Source organism: Platalea leucorodia (assembly GCF_965183815.1).
Source record: "Platalea leucorodia genome assembly, chromosome: 3".
NCBI lineage: Eukaryota > Metazoa > Chordata > Aves > Pelecaniformes > Threskiornithidae > Platalea > Platalea leucorodia.
The window spans coordinates 95,525,625-95,540,912 of record NC_138825.1 but is presented as its reverse complement, the minus strand read 5'-3'; the positions used below and the strand labels follow the sequence as shown (position 1 = coordinate 95,540,912).

Sequence of the window (15,288 nt, the reverse complement as noted above, 5' to 3'; positions counted from 1 at the left end):
CCCAAGCTGTATCACTGTTTAATTTACTTACACATACCCATTTGGTCAGATTAAAGGTTCATCACGCTCAGCATCCTGCTTCTAATGATAGCCAGAAGTGGTGCCTGGGGAAAAGCATAAGGACAAAGTAAGCAAGTAGAGTGCTTCTCCCCAGGTACTCTTCCAGCCTCTGATTATTTGAGGCTGCGATCTCAGCCAGATGTATTTTCAGTGAATTTAGTAGCCTTCAATAGACTTTTCTTCCATTAGTGAGTGCAGTTTTCCCTTGAATTCATGTAAACTTTAAGCATCTGCAATATCCTGTGGTGAGGCATTACGCCGTTTATCTTTGTGTTTGAAGGAACCACTTCCTTTTGTTTATACGGAACCTGCTTCCTCTTAATTTAATTTGGTGCCCCCTACTTCTTCTGCTGGAAGATTCCTGTTCTCCTTTTCAGTATCAAGAATCAAGAATCAATACACATCTAGGATGCATTACTGAGCTGCCTCTTCCAAATTGAAGAATACCAGCTTATTTAGTATCTCTTACTATGAAAACTTGTTCTGTATTTGACCATCCTTACTAGCTGCCTCTGGATGTTTTTGAGTTCTGTTGCAGTGTTTAAAGATGGTAGAGACAAGAACTTCAGTGTATGTAATATCATAGTGAAATTCTTTGTTTTGTTCTCTGTGCCTTCCTAATATCTCCCCACATGGAACTTCCTTTTTTACCCTCTCTTTAGCTTCACGTGTGACCTCAAGATCTCACTCCTGGTCCTTTTGAACTGACCATTACCAGTTATTGCATTTAGGAAGCTGTGATTGTGTTCACAGATGTTATGGCTACTTATGGGACATAAGGATTTTACCCTCTTCATAATTTTAAATATATCTACACCGAACTTAATTTTTCCTTCTTTTACCGTGTCATTTCATCTCATCGTGCCTGTGTTGAGTTTGTCACATTTCATCATCATCTGTTTTATCCTTTATAATTTGGTATCATCACCAGATTTAGTCATGTACCTCAAAAAGGTTTTCTTTATGAGGTTTGAGAGTAAACAATTTGTGTCTTGCCAAGAACAAGATTAGTGGAGAAGTGACTTTGGCAATACCTAAATGCTGGTCTGAACTCTCAAACTCTTTCTGCCTTGGATTACAAATATAATATTTGACAGGTGCGGTTTTTTGGCATTAGAAAGGTATCTTTTTCAGTCTGACTTCTCTCCACCAAGATATGGTGTAATCTTAAGCTCTGAAAATGGCCATTTGCACATATTTGGTACAATTCAGTCCACAAAGCTCTCCAAATTCCAATTGCTCCCACAACGTAGGAAGCCTCTTGCATGGTAGGCCCAGATGTGGAGCTCTGGTCAAGAAAGCACACATGGTGCTCTGCAGAAACAGCCAAGCCTGTTCTGGATGGGATATCAGAAGTATTGCAGCTTCATTAGTGGGCACTTTGTTGAGATGTAAGGTTTAATATCATGAGCAGAATGCCAGGTCATTTGGATGGACTGCTTCCAGTAACGGTTACTTCTCTGCCACCTTGGAGATTTCTGTGAAGGCGTATCTTAGCATCTGAGAAAATATTCTGGAGGAGCAAAGAAATATCTACTGGCAGTGGTAGTGAGCAGAGCATCATCCTGTCTCTACATAGACATGTTGAGGTCCCAGTTTCCATTTAAGAACTCTGAGGGCTGTGTAGCACCAGAGAGGTGAATGCTAGGGCTTGGGTCAGGGCATCTGCATACAGGAGAGAGGGTAGAGATGAGCGTGGACCTTGAGTGGGCTACTTGGGGAAAACAAGAAGAATGGGTGGTGTATGTATGTGTACTTCCGAGAGAGATGGAAGAGACTGAGAATAATTCAGAAGCCAGACTGGGGGTACATCTGTACTAAAGTGGGAATAAACCCAAGATTTGTAGTGTGTCCTAGCTCTGTCATTTGACTGCACTGCCTTCCAGAAGGTATTTGGTCTGGATGTAGTCTGTGAGTAGTAAATCTTACTCCTTTTCAGAATCAAAAGTAGAATACAGAACTTCTGGTTTCCTTGCTTTTTGTCAGCTTGGCTGGTGAATTGTTTGTATTCTGTGATGAGTGGAAGGTGTCCTATGCTCAGCCGGTGCTTTTGGCTCATCAGAAGAGAGGGGTTATCCTCTGCTGCGGCTACCTAGTCTTTTAGCTCAAGAGACAAAGCTTATTGCTGTGAATTAAAATATTCTCTCTTCTAACTCCACAGATCATCTTTGGTGAAAGGCCTTGTAATTCATTATGACAGATGGTTTTCGTTGTTTACCATTTATTAATCTGAACAGACTGAATTTAAAAAAGATGACTGCTGAGTCAAAAGATAAGAAATGCCAGAACAGAATTAATTTGCAAAATACACGTGACCTCAATTGGATTAGTGAGAGGCCTGGAAATAGCCCATCATATGAGTGTTCCCACAAGACAGTCTCAGAGAAATAGGTCTGACTGAAGTTCAACATCCAGTCATTTTTGTTCAAACTTATTTTCTTATCACTGTTTCTGGATTTATTTTTTTTGGTCTGTTTGCTATTTTTGTTACTTGTTCTTCATTATCTGTGCCTTCTCTCTTCCCTTCTTTCTGGCTCATAACTTATCTTTCCTGTTGTGCAGACACCCAGCCATACACATATTTGTCCATTCTCTTTCCCCATTTTACTTTTCCAGAAGCTGTTTACATTTCACTGATACCTTTGAATAATATCTTTGAGGAAAAGTTGTTAACTTTAACAATGTGAGAAGCATTGTAGGTACAGTGTATCATAATGTGAGTACTTCAGTTCCTTACAGATCTCTTGGGTTCTGGGTAACTTCAGGTGGTATCATTGATCTGGTCTTACAGTTAGGCTGTAAAAAGTTACAGGACTGAAAAGTAGTTTCACATGACTGTAATTCTCTGTATTTTCTAACAGTGTAGTCTGGGTGGGATATTTCTTCTTGATAGGTGTAACTTCAAGTGAGTGTATTGCCTTGATTTCCAGTTGAATGTGCACATATATACTAATACACTTGTATGTTTACATACATATTTAAGTTTGTAGTAGAACAAATCATCCCCTTCTAGGAAATATGATATATTACAATCACAAAAATATTTAGTAACATACCAGTGAATAGATTTATAAATTACATAACTTCTGACTTAATTCTTTTGATTTACTGCAATGCAGTTATTAAAGGAAATGCTTTCTTTACCCTGAACTTTAAGCCAGAAAGGAGGCTCTGGAGGAAGAAGGCACTACAACAATAGAGAGTAAGCACAAATGAATCCTTGCTGGCAGGTGCAGCGTAGTACTTTAACATAGCAAACTGAATAAAGCTCCTGACATGTGAGTCTCCTTTCTTTCAAACAGGAGGTAGTTCTTGGGAGCTGCTGAGCAAAGATACACTGTAAGACTGAGCTGGCAGGGCTCCACAGCAAGGAGGCCACCAGTACACTGCAGCTGCTACTATCAGTGAGATGATGTTGTATGCACTGTTGCAGAGGATTATTCTTTATGAACAAGAGAGTACTGACAGGTATCCAGTGAGAAGAGGCAATAGGATCATCTAATAAACCAGTATTGGTGCTGCAATATTAGGAAACATCATTTAGTATAAATTGCATATATGCTTATGCAGCCTTGTAGTTTTTATAGTTCAGCCTTATGTTGTGAGACCTTTTTTAAAAATTCTTTTATGTGATATTTCTAAAGTAGGCATGAATGCTGAGAAGTAAATTTGCAGATGAAATACATGTGTTTAAGTCAATGGGCTCCCTAAGTGGGCTCTTGCAATTTTGAGTGAGTGAATATCTGATTAGAGTTGTTTGCAATTAGGATAAGGATCAGAATTCATGAACAGAGAGTGATGAAAGAAGAAACAACAAAAGGGCTACTCACATTGGTCACTGTAGAACAGGAGGTGACAGAACCTTTGTTCCTGAATGTACCAAAAATAAAACTCGGTGTGTGTCTGTGAGTGGGGGAAGCTTTCCACAACCTGCAAAGACAGATGTGGTTGCTTCTACTGAAAAGTCGGCAACATACGTGTTTAAGTGTCTTTAAGTCTCCAAAGCAATTTTTTTTTCCCTCCACTTAGCAGTAGTTGATGTTTGTTAAAGTAATACTGTCAATGATAAAAACAATCTTCCTTCCCCATCTCCTCCTTTCCAGCTGCTTCTTCCTATCCCCAGTGTCCCTGTGCACTGCTATTGCAACTGTTTGTGTGATGCCTAGTAAAGTAAATAAATCAGGGGAGTGTTTTGACGAAAAAAAGCCTCTGTTTACTGGGTTATATCCCAGCAGATTTTGTTTCTCCAGACTGCTGTCTGGCTTTTCTTCAGCAACAAAGGTATTCCAGAAGAATAGGCATATTTTAATATTTTAGTGCTGCATATTTTAGAAATTTTAGTGCTGCAGTCCTATATAGATGACTTCTGGGGCTGGAGAAGAACAGTATGATTCCTTTTGGATGAAGCTAAGCTGAAAGATGTACTCCACAAACAAGCCTAAGGTGCTTCAGTTGCTAATGGCTCTTAAGTTCATGAAAGTCGACTAAAGCTACTCCAAGGCAGGCTTGGAATAGCTTCAACAAAATACACATAGTGTGAACATCTAGTACTCTGCATCATTTGCTCCATAGATCCTCTTCTGTTGTGCCGCACTGTTTTCTATTGTAGACATACCTAGAAAATACTTATTTTGAAGAAGACCTGACATAGCAGGCACACAAGTCAAGGGTATTAAGGCTGTTATCAAGGATCTGCACAAAAGTTAAAGAATGGTAAATTGTGCAGAAATACGTGTCTAATGTAGTTAACCCAATCAGCAGCTTTGTGCTGCTACTTTGTACAGGACACTCGTTGGCTATCTTTGTGTATTCTTAAATTTTCGTTTAAGAAACCAAAGCAGCTAGCTTAGAAGAACAGCTAATTTACAACAGAAGTTTAGAGTTTCTGTGACAGTAAGCGGAGACTGAGTTGTCTTAGATGTCTACAGGGAGTATATCGTTGGTCTTCGTCATATGGTGAGGCATATATAGTGCACAGATAAAGAAGTTTTGCCCTGTACCCTTTTATGAGTTTTATGTACTTATTGAAGGCCAGAGTTAACTTAAACTTGCTTCTGTTGTCAATAGGCAGCCAGTAGATACAGCCCAAATTTCCCTGGATGCCCTTTCTAAAGATGCTTCCTTCTCTTCAGTAGGCTGCAGAACATTCTCTCGCCTTTTTATTCTAGACCCATTGATTTTTCACACTTCACTGCACAGTGGTCCAGCTAGAACAGAAATATGACAATATTTTTCATGCACGGTACCTTATGGTCTGGTTGTATGGAGAGTTGCCAGGGAAGTGGGAGCTGTGGATTTTGATCCTCTCGAAAAGAGAGAAAACTTCCTGCAGTAAATCTGTAATTACTAAGTTTTATGCAAAAGGCAGCCACTTCCTGCTTTTCTAGCTATGTTTCTAACTGGCTTTAGTGAAGTCTGAGCAAGGTATGCTTATTTTGAACACAGATCAAGCCTCCTCCTCAGATAAATATCCATCAGAAGACTGAACACATCACACCTTTAGTTTGTACCAGGGTCCATGAGAGGTTTACTGAAACCCCAGTTTCCTGGTCGAAAGTATGCATTTCTATGACCTTAATAAACTACTTACTGTAGTCTAAGAAAATAGAGGTAACCGATGCCACTCTCTGTATGGGCCTAATGAACATGGTTAATAGCCACAGCTACAGAAAATGCTATTGTTTTGGTTGTTGTGTGATGGAAATAGAGCTAGAGGTGCAGCCTTTGCAGAAGAGACATAGCAGTCCATCAGCTTGCGCAAACACTTGACGTTACGTTAACCATCTGCAGAACATCTTTTAGAGTCTAAATAACAATAGCAATAGCCTGCCAAAACCATGAAAGCATGAGTGTCTAAAAAATACTATGTTCTGTGAAAGCAATACTATTTGTCAACTGCTGACAAGAACAGATTGGTTTTAGGTTGCCTTGGGAGACCGGCCTTGAAAAGAAACCAGTTTATTCCTCCTATGGAAAAATCTTCATTCAGTGCTAACACTAAGCCAGTATAAACAGAAACCTCCCCACTAAAAGGCAGATAGAATTTTAAACAATTGTAGCTGAAAGTGAAATCCATTTGTAGTATTTACTAAAGAAAGGGGAAAATAATGTTATCATTAAATAAGACGGCTTTTTTCTTTTTAGGTTTTAATCTATTGATAGATATGCAAGATACTTAAATTCAAAATTATTGTGGAGTTTGGCTCTGGAAACTTAGAGCCAAATTCAGCTATTAGTTTAGTTCATGAGTGATGTAAGAGCAAAATTCTGTAAAAGCTCAAATATTTGTGCGAGTCCAAACATGTATTATGATTCCCTTGTGTTAGGCACAGTACAAAGAGCAGACCATTTATCTCATCCCAAAGATGTTACAATTAAAATATAAGATTGAAGACAGAAGATGGATACCTACAGAACAACCAGACTTGGTTGGTTAATTAAAAAATAAATAATATGAAAGATGATGCTTCACCTGTTGTGTAGATTTTGTGCTTGTCACACCAGATAAGGATTGGGCTGAAGGGAGAGGTTATTGAGTGGGGATAATGGTGCGACTTTGTGTAAGCTTTGCAATGCTGAGTTCTGCACTGAGTTGAGTACTTAGGTTTCCCAGTATTTAAGTATGTGTGCATGAGAACCAGCAAAGGAGAACATAAATGATGAACAGAGTTTTAGCGATGACATTCCTAATGTGTGGGTGAGAGCAGGATGAGGGAGCATTTGTGAAAATGGTGTGATCAAGTCCGGATGAAAGTGGTAGCTCTGTTGATAGCTGGAAAAGGTTACGTCTATGGTCTGGATGTGGTTTGTATCTGAGAGGCTCACTTCAAGATTATTCCAGTTCTTGGTGACCGATAGAATCAGTGTTTTTTCAGTGACAAAAGAGGAAGCTTTCTCAAGGAAAAAATGTTGAACGAAACATTTAAAACTAATTCAGATGGTTAGATATCAACAAGAAGGTACTGGAAAGTTAAGTTGGTCACTTGGACAGGAGGCAAGTCTGGAGTAGAAGTTTAAATGATGACTCATAGAAATGATTGTTGATTTTATATTTACAGATGAGGTTAGCCAGAGACACCGTAGAAGGAGAGGAAAACTGGCCCATGAATGTACCCTGTATAGCCTGTTCATGGAAAGTTGCATGTATGATTTGTCTGACTGAATTCATCAGTCTTTATAGTTTGGAAAGCCTTTTGCTTTTGGATTATGAGGAAAGGTATAGCACAAAAAATTATGTGCAATACACCAATTTTTAAACCGAAGTGATATTCTATGTATAGAAAGTATTGTAGAACTCAGCCAGATGGAGTGAGTAAAGAACAGAATCTCCATTACTATTCACAGTGGGGTTTTTAGAGTCTTTAAAATATATTCTATGATTTATTTCTGTGAATGAAATTCTTGAAATAAACATCATATTGATTTTTTTTTTTGGAAGCTTTGAGTTATTTTAGAAAGCTATTTACATCCACTAAAGCCTCTGCACGTAAATACCAAGTAGCATTTGCAAATGAAGATCACCACGAAAAAGCTTAGTGACTTTCCCTTACAAACACATTTTACCTGACTGACTGTACTTTCTCTGAAGAGATCATTAATATATTCAAGTGGATGTTAAGAATACATATTATCTAGGAGACTGAAACTCTGCTTTGAGATAGCTCATGTTTGAGGTTGTATTATTTTTCTTATTTTTATGAATAAAACTTCAATCTTGGATTAAGAATTTTTCTTTCAAGTTAAGTCTGGGAATATATGATCACATAATTACCAAAAAGAGTGGAGTTTTGGAAGTTGATTTAATTTGGTTTTTTCTCCTTGACATTGAAAGGTTTGAAGAAAAAAAGGAAGAAGTGAAATGGTGGTGGCAGGATGAGCCATGGCAGGATAGCATACAGAGCAAAGTTTGCAAACTACAATGTCTAAATTTCATGTGGCAAAAAGCAAAGCCAGTGTGATATGTTAAGCCTGAGTACATTCATTTGGGGCATTTATTATTGAATAACAAAGCTAAATCTTAGATTGTGGTTAGTCTTGTATAAATTGTAGCAAGCAGGAGTTATCCAAAATCTCAGTATTTTTTCTTCTTGTGTTGGCTAACATCTACCACTGAAAAGGATGAAGTTGTCTCTTTATGGTTCTTTTACCTTAACCTTTTTACCTTTACCTTTCTTTTACCTCTTAGATGAAAATATGTTATGTATTTTCTACATAGGTTATTTTTTGTACTTATCATGGTATTATTTAATGCCTTTTAGTATTTCATTAATGATCTTAACTACTAGCTCTGGTCGGCATCAGGGAGTGTTAGGCAGTCTTTTAAATTTCCAGGGTTACATTGAAGATAAGAACCAAAGTGAGATTCAGAGATCCGTAAGGAACACATTAAGAGATCAAAGGATTGTTCACTTGTGCTTTCAATAAGGTGTTGCTGGTAGCCTTGCTGTGGCATTTTCTAGTTGTGAAAGAATAAAATTTGGGTTTTCTGAAGGCTGAGTTCTCCAGTATATCACAGTTCTGTAGGCAATGTAAGAGAAGATTTCAATAAGGCAATAACTGAGGACGCTTTATTTATTGTCCCATTTATAGCATTCTTTCCCGTATTTGAGATTCATCAGTGTGTCCTATGTTCCCCCTTTCCTCCTCATTTTTTTTTTTTTTTTCAAACTTTCTATCATTCTGGTTTGGAAAAGAACAGATACCTAAAAGCTGACAAAATTCCATGAAAAATATGATGCCCTGAAATAGACACTGTTTTTCACTGTTCTCATCAGTGGCAAGTAAACCAGAGTAATTGGGTTTTTTAATTTGCATTTGGCTGATCCCGGAACGGAGTCTGGCCTTTTAAAAATAGCTTTGTGTTACAGACTCCCGCTCACTATGTGATCCATCATAATCCCCAGATCCTTTTCTGCAGTAGTGCTAGAGGGATTATTCTTTATTTGTTATTTGTGCATGTGATTTCTCCATTTGGAGAGCACTACACTGTAATGTTTATTGGACTTGATATTTTTAATCGCTGTTCTGATTGATTGAGGTAATTTTGCGTTTTAAGGTTTTTCTACGAAGAATAAAAATGGATGGCTGCCTCATTCCCACTGATAGGGAGAGGCAATTCATCAGTGCAGTTTTGGAGCCACGGGCTGGCCTGGCTTCAGATCGTTCTGTGCCTAAGATTTTGGACTCAGTTGAGGTGGTAGTTTGCCTTTATATAGCCTATCTGGCTAAGAAATGCTTAGAGCTTGCTTAGAAATGTGACGCGTGGCACTAAGCGGTAGTTAGCCAGTATGAACGTCTTCAGTATTGCTCAGTCTAGGTAAGTGAAGCAGGTAGGAAAGATCTTTCTCCTGACATGTTATCCGGCTTGGTCAGGCACGACACCTGTTATTTGGGGCTCTTGGCCAGACAGCGGTGGCACAGTTTAGAATCAGAAGTTTTTTGGTCACAGTTTCTTGATAAGTGTATCTACTGAGCTCTCTGAATTCCTGATGCCTATGGAGCTTTGTGATCACTTGCTTTCTTGCTGTGTCTGAGTATCCTAAATAGGTGGTTTGGGAAGACACAGGCTTCACGGTGACATCCTTCCAGGTCATCACTGTTGATTTTAGTTTACTAGAAATAGAAGTGTATTTCTGCAATGTTTTGTGCTGTCTCTTTCTGACCCTGCTTAGGTAATAGTCATAGGTGATACAGGGTTACAGCCTGTTTGGAAATAAGCTTCTTGTGACATTCTTTCGTTTCCTTGCATAGTTCCTCTCAGTCTGAACTGAGACAGGATCATTAGTCTGCCTTGATTTCTACTCCCTTTAAATGGTATAGTGTCTCAGCAGTCCTGAGGTGCTTGGCCCTGAGTATTGCCGCTTTCCTGGCGTATACCATCCCACGTTCTGCAGAAGGGTTACAGGTCAGTCAATAAGAATGTTATTGGGATGGAGCCCTTCATAATTCCAGCTCTCCAGCAATCTATGAGCAGAAAACAGAAAGAGCCATAGAGGTTTTTTTTGAATTGAAGATGCTGATTTTTTAAATTCATAACTTCTTTAGGAAAAATCTGTAAGCATTACTGTGAGCTGGGTTCAGTTTAAAAGAAGCTATGGAGAAATGGCTGCAAGAAAAGAAAATTCACATAGAGCATTCTGCTGAGACCGAGCTGTAGCAAAACACAGAATAGTATTTGAAAAAAAACCAACAAGCCATAATTATCTAAAAGATATGTAGGGTAAAATCGTGGAGTTTCAGAGGTTAAAACTTATAAGGTATCCGCACTGAGTTAGTGATACTGTATAGCTTGCGTACTTTGGAGAGTATTTCAGCTTTTGTTAGCAACGGTCCTTTAAAATGCTCAGAAGAAAGGATATCAGGAATTCCTGATTACTATCATTAACAGGGCAGCGCTGCAAAAAAAACTTTACCTTTTTAGGTAATTTTTTAGATATGAATGTGTTTTATTTCTGAATAGATTACTTTGCCTTTATAATAAGGAGGCAATAGTAGGCAAGGAAAATGAGGCAGCCTTAAAGTAGACAAGTGAGTTGAAGGCTGGTACTCTCATCTTGCAGAGACCATGCGTGAACCCCTGGCTCTAAAGAATGTGACCACTGAATTCAGTGTATCTGCTATTACACGCAGAAGACTGAATCCCTCCCAGCAGTTATACTGGAGCAACCCCATCAGCTTCTTCCATTGGGGTAATTGAAAGCAGAATGCACCCAAAGAAACACAAATAATTCAGTGTTATATTGGATTAGTTTTAGTTAACTAACAAACAAGGCATGGCACTTCCAGAGTTTTGTCATCCTTTTTTTGCAATAAATAATCTTTAATTGTCTCATCTGAATATAGTATAAGCAAGCAGGAACATTAGACGTAAAATGGCATTAACACATTTTTCTCTCTTTTTTGTTCATCTATGAGGTAAGCCACAATGTTGATTATTAACAGCCTCCTCTACGCTGCAGAGTGGCTTCAGCGATTCTGCAAATTGGCTAGATTTGAAGCTGTTAATTATGCAGTATAGTGTGCTCCATAAAGGCAGAAATGAGCGTGACTTGGCTCAGCTCTCATGAGAATAAATTGTAAAAATTGGGCCTCTGTTTGTTTTAAATTCTGGCTTCGCAGAGGACATGGACATTCCATGCGACAGGCTGGGCGAGGACAAATCTTTACTCCATTAAAAAATCAGAATAGGTTCATAGTAAAATCGCATACCTGGCAGAAAGCCCATGGCTCGTAGGACTCTGCAGAGGTCCGAGGCTCATTAACGGGGTGCTTTTTATCATTTTGTCTAAGAAACCGACAAACATCTTAAATCTGAATATCTTGTAAATCATAAGGAAGGGAGTTTTTCTTTCTTCCCTGCATTCACCAGCCATACTTGTCTGTGTCTAGAACTGCCTGCCGGCATTTTAAAGTTACTGTCTGCCTGCTGTAGAAGAAAAAAGCATGGTGTCCAACACATGCTGCTCATCTAACATCAAGGCAAATGATAAGCGAGGGTGAGGGGAGGGTCGTCTTTTGGCTTAGGCTCTCTGTTTAGGTTTTTATGTAAGTGTAAATGTTGCATAACAAGTTATGACAAGATACTTTTGCCTTAGGTTTCCATCTATACATCAAGGAATTTACAGGATGCTACTACTTCTGAAGCAAATCTGTACATATTTACATCATTTTCTTTTAAAGTATGAAAGCAGATAAGCAAATCATAGAAGAAGAAACAGCTCCATAAATTGGAATGATTTTTAAATCTTCTAGAAATATATTCAGATAAGGAGATATTATGTCAAATATATGACTGTACCTTTGTAGCTGTTGCAAGATTGTAGCAGTCTAACTCATACGGGTTGAAAGATCCTGAAAGCAGTATTAAATGTCCAGTGTCACAGTGATGAAAAGTAAAATGTCATTTTTGCAGTTTCTTCTAAAAAATTAAGTGAGCTATTTAAAAAAGAATAGTAAGTTTGGGACTTCAGCTGCTATTTTTTTAAACTAACAGTGAAAGAAAATTACTGTCTCAGCTAATGCCTTGATACATAGAACAAAGAGGACTTTATAGTTTAAACATACTAAAATAACCAGTGTTAAATTCCTATAACCATTTGGTGTCATTTAAACTTTTGCAACAAATGCATAGATGTATATGGTTTAATTTTTTTCTTTTTTTTTTTTTTTTTTGACAAGCAAGAAAGGCAATAGTTGAGGAAAAACCTTAACAGTATGATTCAGGCTAATGCGTAGCATTAGGGTTGTTATCAACAAGATGTATTAAAATGGAAACAATGATCTAGCAAAGCCATCTTGTGCATGGGATTATTAAATTCTCAGTTTGCCATTGCTGATTTGTTAGTAGGCTTCAGTTGTTTGAGAAAGCTCATATAAACTCATTTTGCGAAACCGATTATTAGATGAAATGCCCTCTGTCATTGCCACTGGAGAAATAGCTCTGAATCAGGGCTGTGTCACAAATGGAGTTAGCTGAATGATCTCAGTTCAATACCATTTACCTAACAGAATTATGAAGATGATGCTGACATAATGAATACGCTCTGCTCAAACAAATGTAGTCCCCTGGAGATAGTGGAAATTCAGTGCAGGGCTGTTCGCTTTCTTTGGTTGATGTGAAGAGCTTGGACTCTAGTAAAATCAGTCCTCATGCTTTTATCAGAATTATGTTTCTTTTATGATTTGAAAAAGGTCAGTCTAGTGACAGAGATGCAATTATAGAGCTATTTAGACTTGTTGGTTCTGGAAAACATGCTCCTTTAAATTATGCTTCTTAAGCAGGTGTATTTTGTTCACTTTGATGAAATATGTGATGAAATAGAATAGCATAGTAGTTAGAGATAATACAGAACTGAATCCTTTTATGTATCCTACAAAGAATATTGTGTTTTGTAGTCAGTGTTTCATGAGCAAACACAGGAACCAGCCTATAAAGTTGATTCTGAAGGATCCTTCCCACCATTTTTTTCTTTTGATTCATAATGTTGTTCATGTTCATACTTGTGAGAAAATTTTCAGAACAAAAATTGTTTCCATTTTTCAAATGCAATCAGTGAACCGTATACCAGTATGAGTCAAAGACATAATAATATTGAGGACAGTTCTGTTATCAGATATTTAAAACAAGAATTGTTTATTAAAAAACAGTCTCAAAATGAAAGCAATTAATGTCAATGTTAAGATTTTCAAAAAGAAAACTGTTCCCCAGTGTAAATTTTGGTTTCACCACCATGTTCTCAGAGCACTGTGAGAACCAAGAATATTTTTCTGTGGTGAGCCTTTATGGATGTTCAGTGGCACTGTGAAGTAGAGAGAACTGTAGCTCTCAGAGTGCTAGACATTTTTCAGAGGCATTTATTTGGAAAGAATTTCTGTTGGAGCGTAAGGAATAGTTCTGCTTGTGCAGCCAGCAGTGTATATGTAGCACTTCATGTAGAACAGACCAGAATCTTAAAATATTTTTCTTGTTAAAAAGTATCATTGGTTGGTATTTGTCTTGTATATATAATAAAATAAATATTCATTCTTTTAGGGTGAAAAAGGAGATAAAGGAGAACCAGGACCAGAAGGCATTCATGGAAGAGAGGTAAACTGAATGACAATGAAATAGTCAAGTTACAAACTTTTGGGGGGATGGTTAAGCAAAGAAATTCAGAATTTATGTAAGGAGAGTGATGGATTTAGAAAATGTGTATGCCTGGAGAGTTAACATCCACAAGATGATGGGGCAAGAAAAAGAGATGCATTCAGATGAGGTATGAGTTCTTAGGGCTTCAGGTTGGACAGGAGAGCTGTGGGTAAGGATGTGGTAGGTTCCATATTTCTGCTGAGGGCTCATGAGATAAACTGAAACAAGCATGGGGATTAAAGAAACACGGCATAGATGGGAATCATTCCTGGTTGGATAATCTGCTGGAAAAGAGGGCATTTCTGGAGGCAGGGTAAAGCTAGGCCTGGAGCCTTGGTTTCTGAAAAGGAAAATACACAGGCTGTTAGCCATTCCTGGGTGAGAGCCATGGGTCACTCACTGCGCCATGTGTCTCATGTGTAGAGAATTTGAGTTAAAATTTCACTTTTTTTTTCTCTGCCAGATTTCACTGGCTAGGTAGTTAATTGGTCTGGTCCATATTTGAGGTAGAGTGAATCTGTGCCTAAAAATACTGGACAATCCTGATCGCTGAGCTCACATTCAAGCTTAAACTTGAGCGAACACTATAGACACACCCAGTAATAAACCTTACTTTTGCCTAATTTATTTTTAAATTTAAATTAATATTTGTATATATTAAACCAAGATGAGAGGGCAGAAAATCAGAATTTTTTTAAATGGAATACTAAGATAGCCAACCAGCATGATTTGAACAGTAAGATTTAAAAAAAAAAAAAAAAAAGCCATTTTCTTTATTCCCCTCTTCCCCTGCTGTCTCCTTGACCTGGCTGGGGTCAACTTGCATTTAGGTTTTAATGCAGGATACTGTTGGCTCTCCAATTGCAAAGTGTCATAGTTGAGGGCAGAGAGCATCTCACAGAGGGATCTGAACCTGACTGTCCAAATTCTGTGGGGAATGACTGGCATTAGGACTGGAATCCAGATACAGGATTTGGAAAAACCATTCAGCAAAGCTTTTTTAAGCAACTTTACCAAAAGAGTAAAAAGGTCAGCATTTAAGACAAAAATGCTATGACAGTCTAGCTGGGTCTACTGAAAACGCAGTGAAACAGAAATGTAATTATGACACTTTTTATGTCATCTGGCTTTCTACGCACACTGTAACCATAAAAATATTTTTCCTATTTCAGGTTATCATAATTTAATGCTAGATAAATCAGGCTATTTTTGACTAATGGTGGATGTCCTCCATATGAAAACATGTACTGAGCTGAAACTACGTTTAGGTATTCAAAGAGGTATTCTCTTGTAGCCTGCCTGTCTGTAAAGGTGAACCATATACTTCTGTCATGCATACATATAAGCTGACAGCATGGAAAAAACACATCTGTGTTTCTTTCCATAGCTCTGGGGACATTTCTGTGTTGGTCTTACATGATCTCCTTTACTACATGGGATCTTGTTCCATAAACCTTTTCGGAAGAGTAAGGTATACCAAGTATCTGGTGAACTCTAGAACATATTTGACATAGTGGCACTGTGAAAGTGTAAAATATCAAACCTTTATTTTTTGAAATATTTACTGAACTGTTGTAATGTGTCAAGAAATGGTAGATTAT

The 15,288-nt window shown here is 37.9% G+C and overlaps 1 protein-coding gene across 1 annotated transcript in view; it reads left to right on the top strand.

The window, feature by feature from the left end:
* The window catches only part of COL19A1 (collagen type XIX alpha 1 chain), a gene marked incomplete at both ends in the record, with an annotated part of 202,906 nt that overhangs the window by 83,628 nt on the left and 103,990 nt on the right, over positions 1 to 15,288 (top strand). The window contains one exon of the mRNA XM_082305887.1: positions 13,592 to 13,645. Coding sequence (XP_082162013.1) covers positions 13,592 to 13,645 — 54 coding nt within the window. The remainder of the gene's footprint in view (positions 1 to 13,591; positions 13,646 to 15,288) is intronic.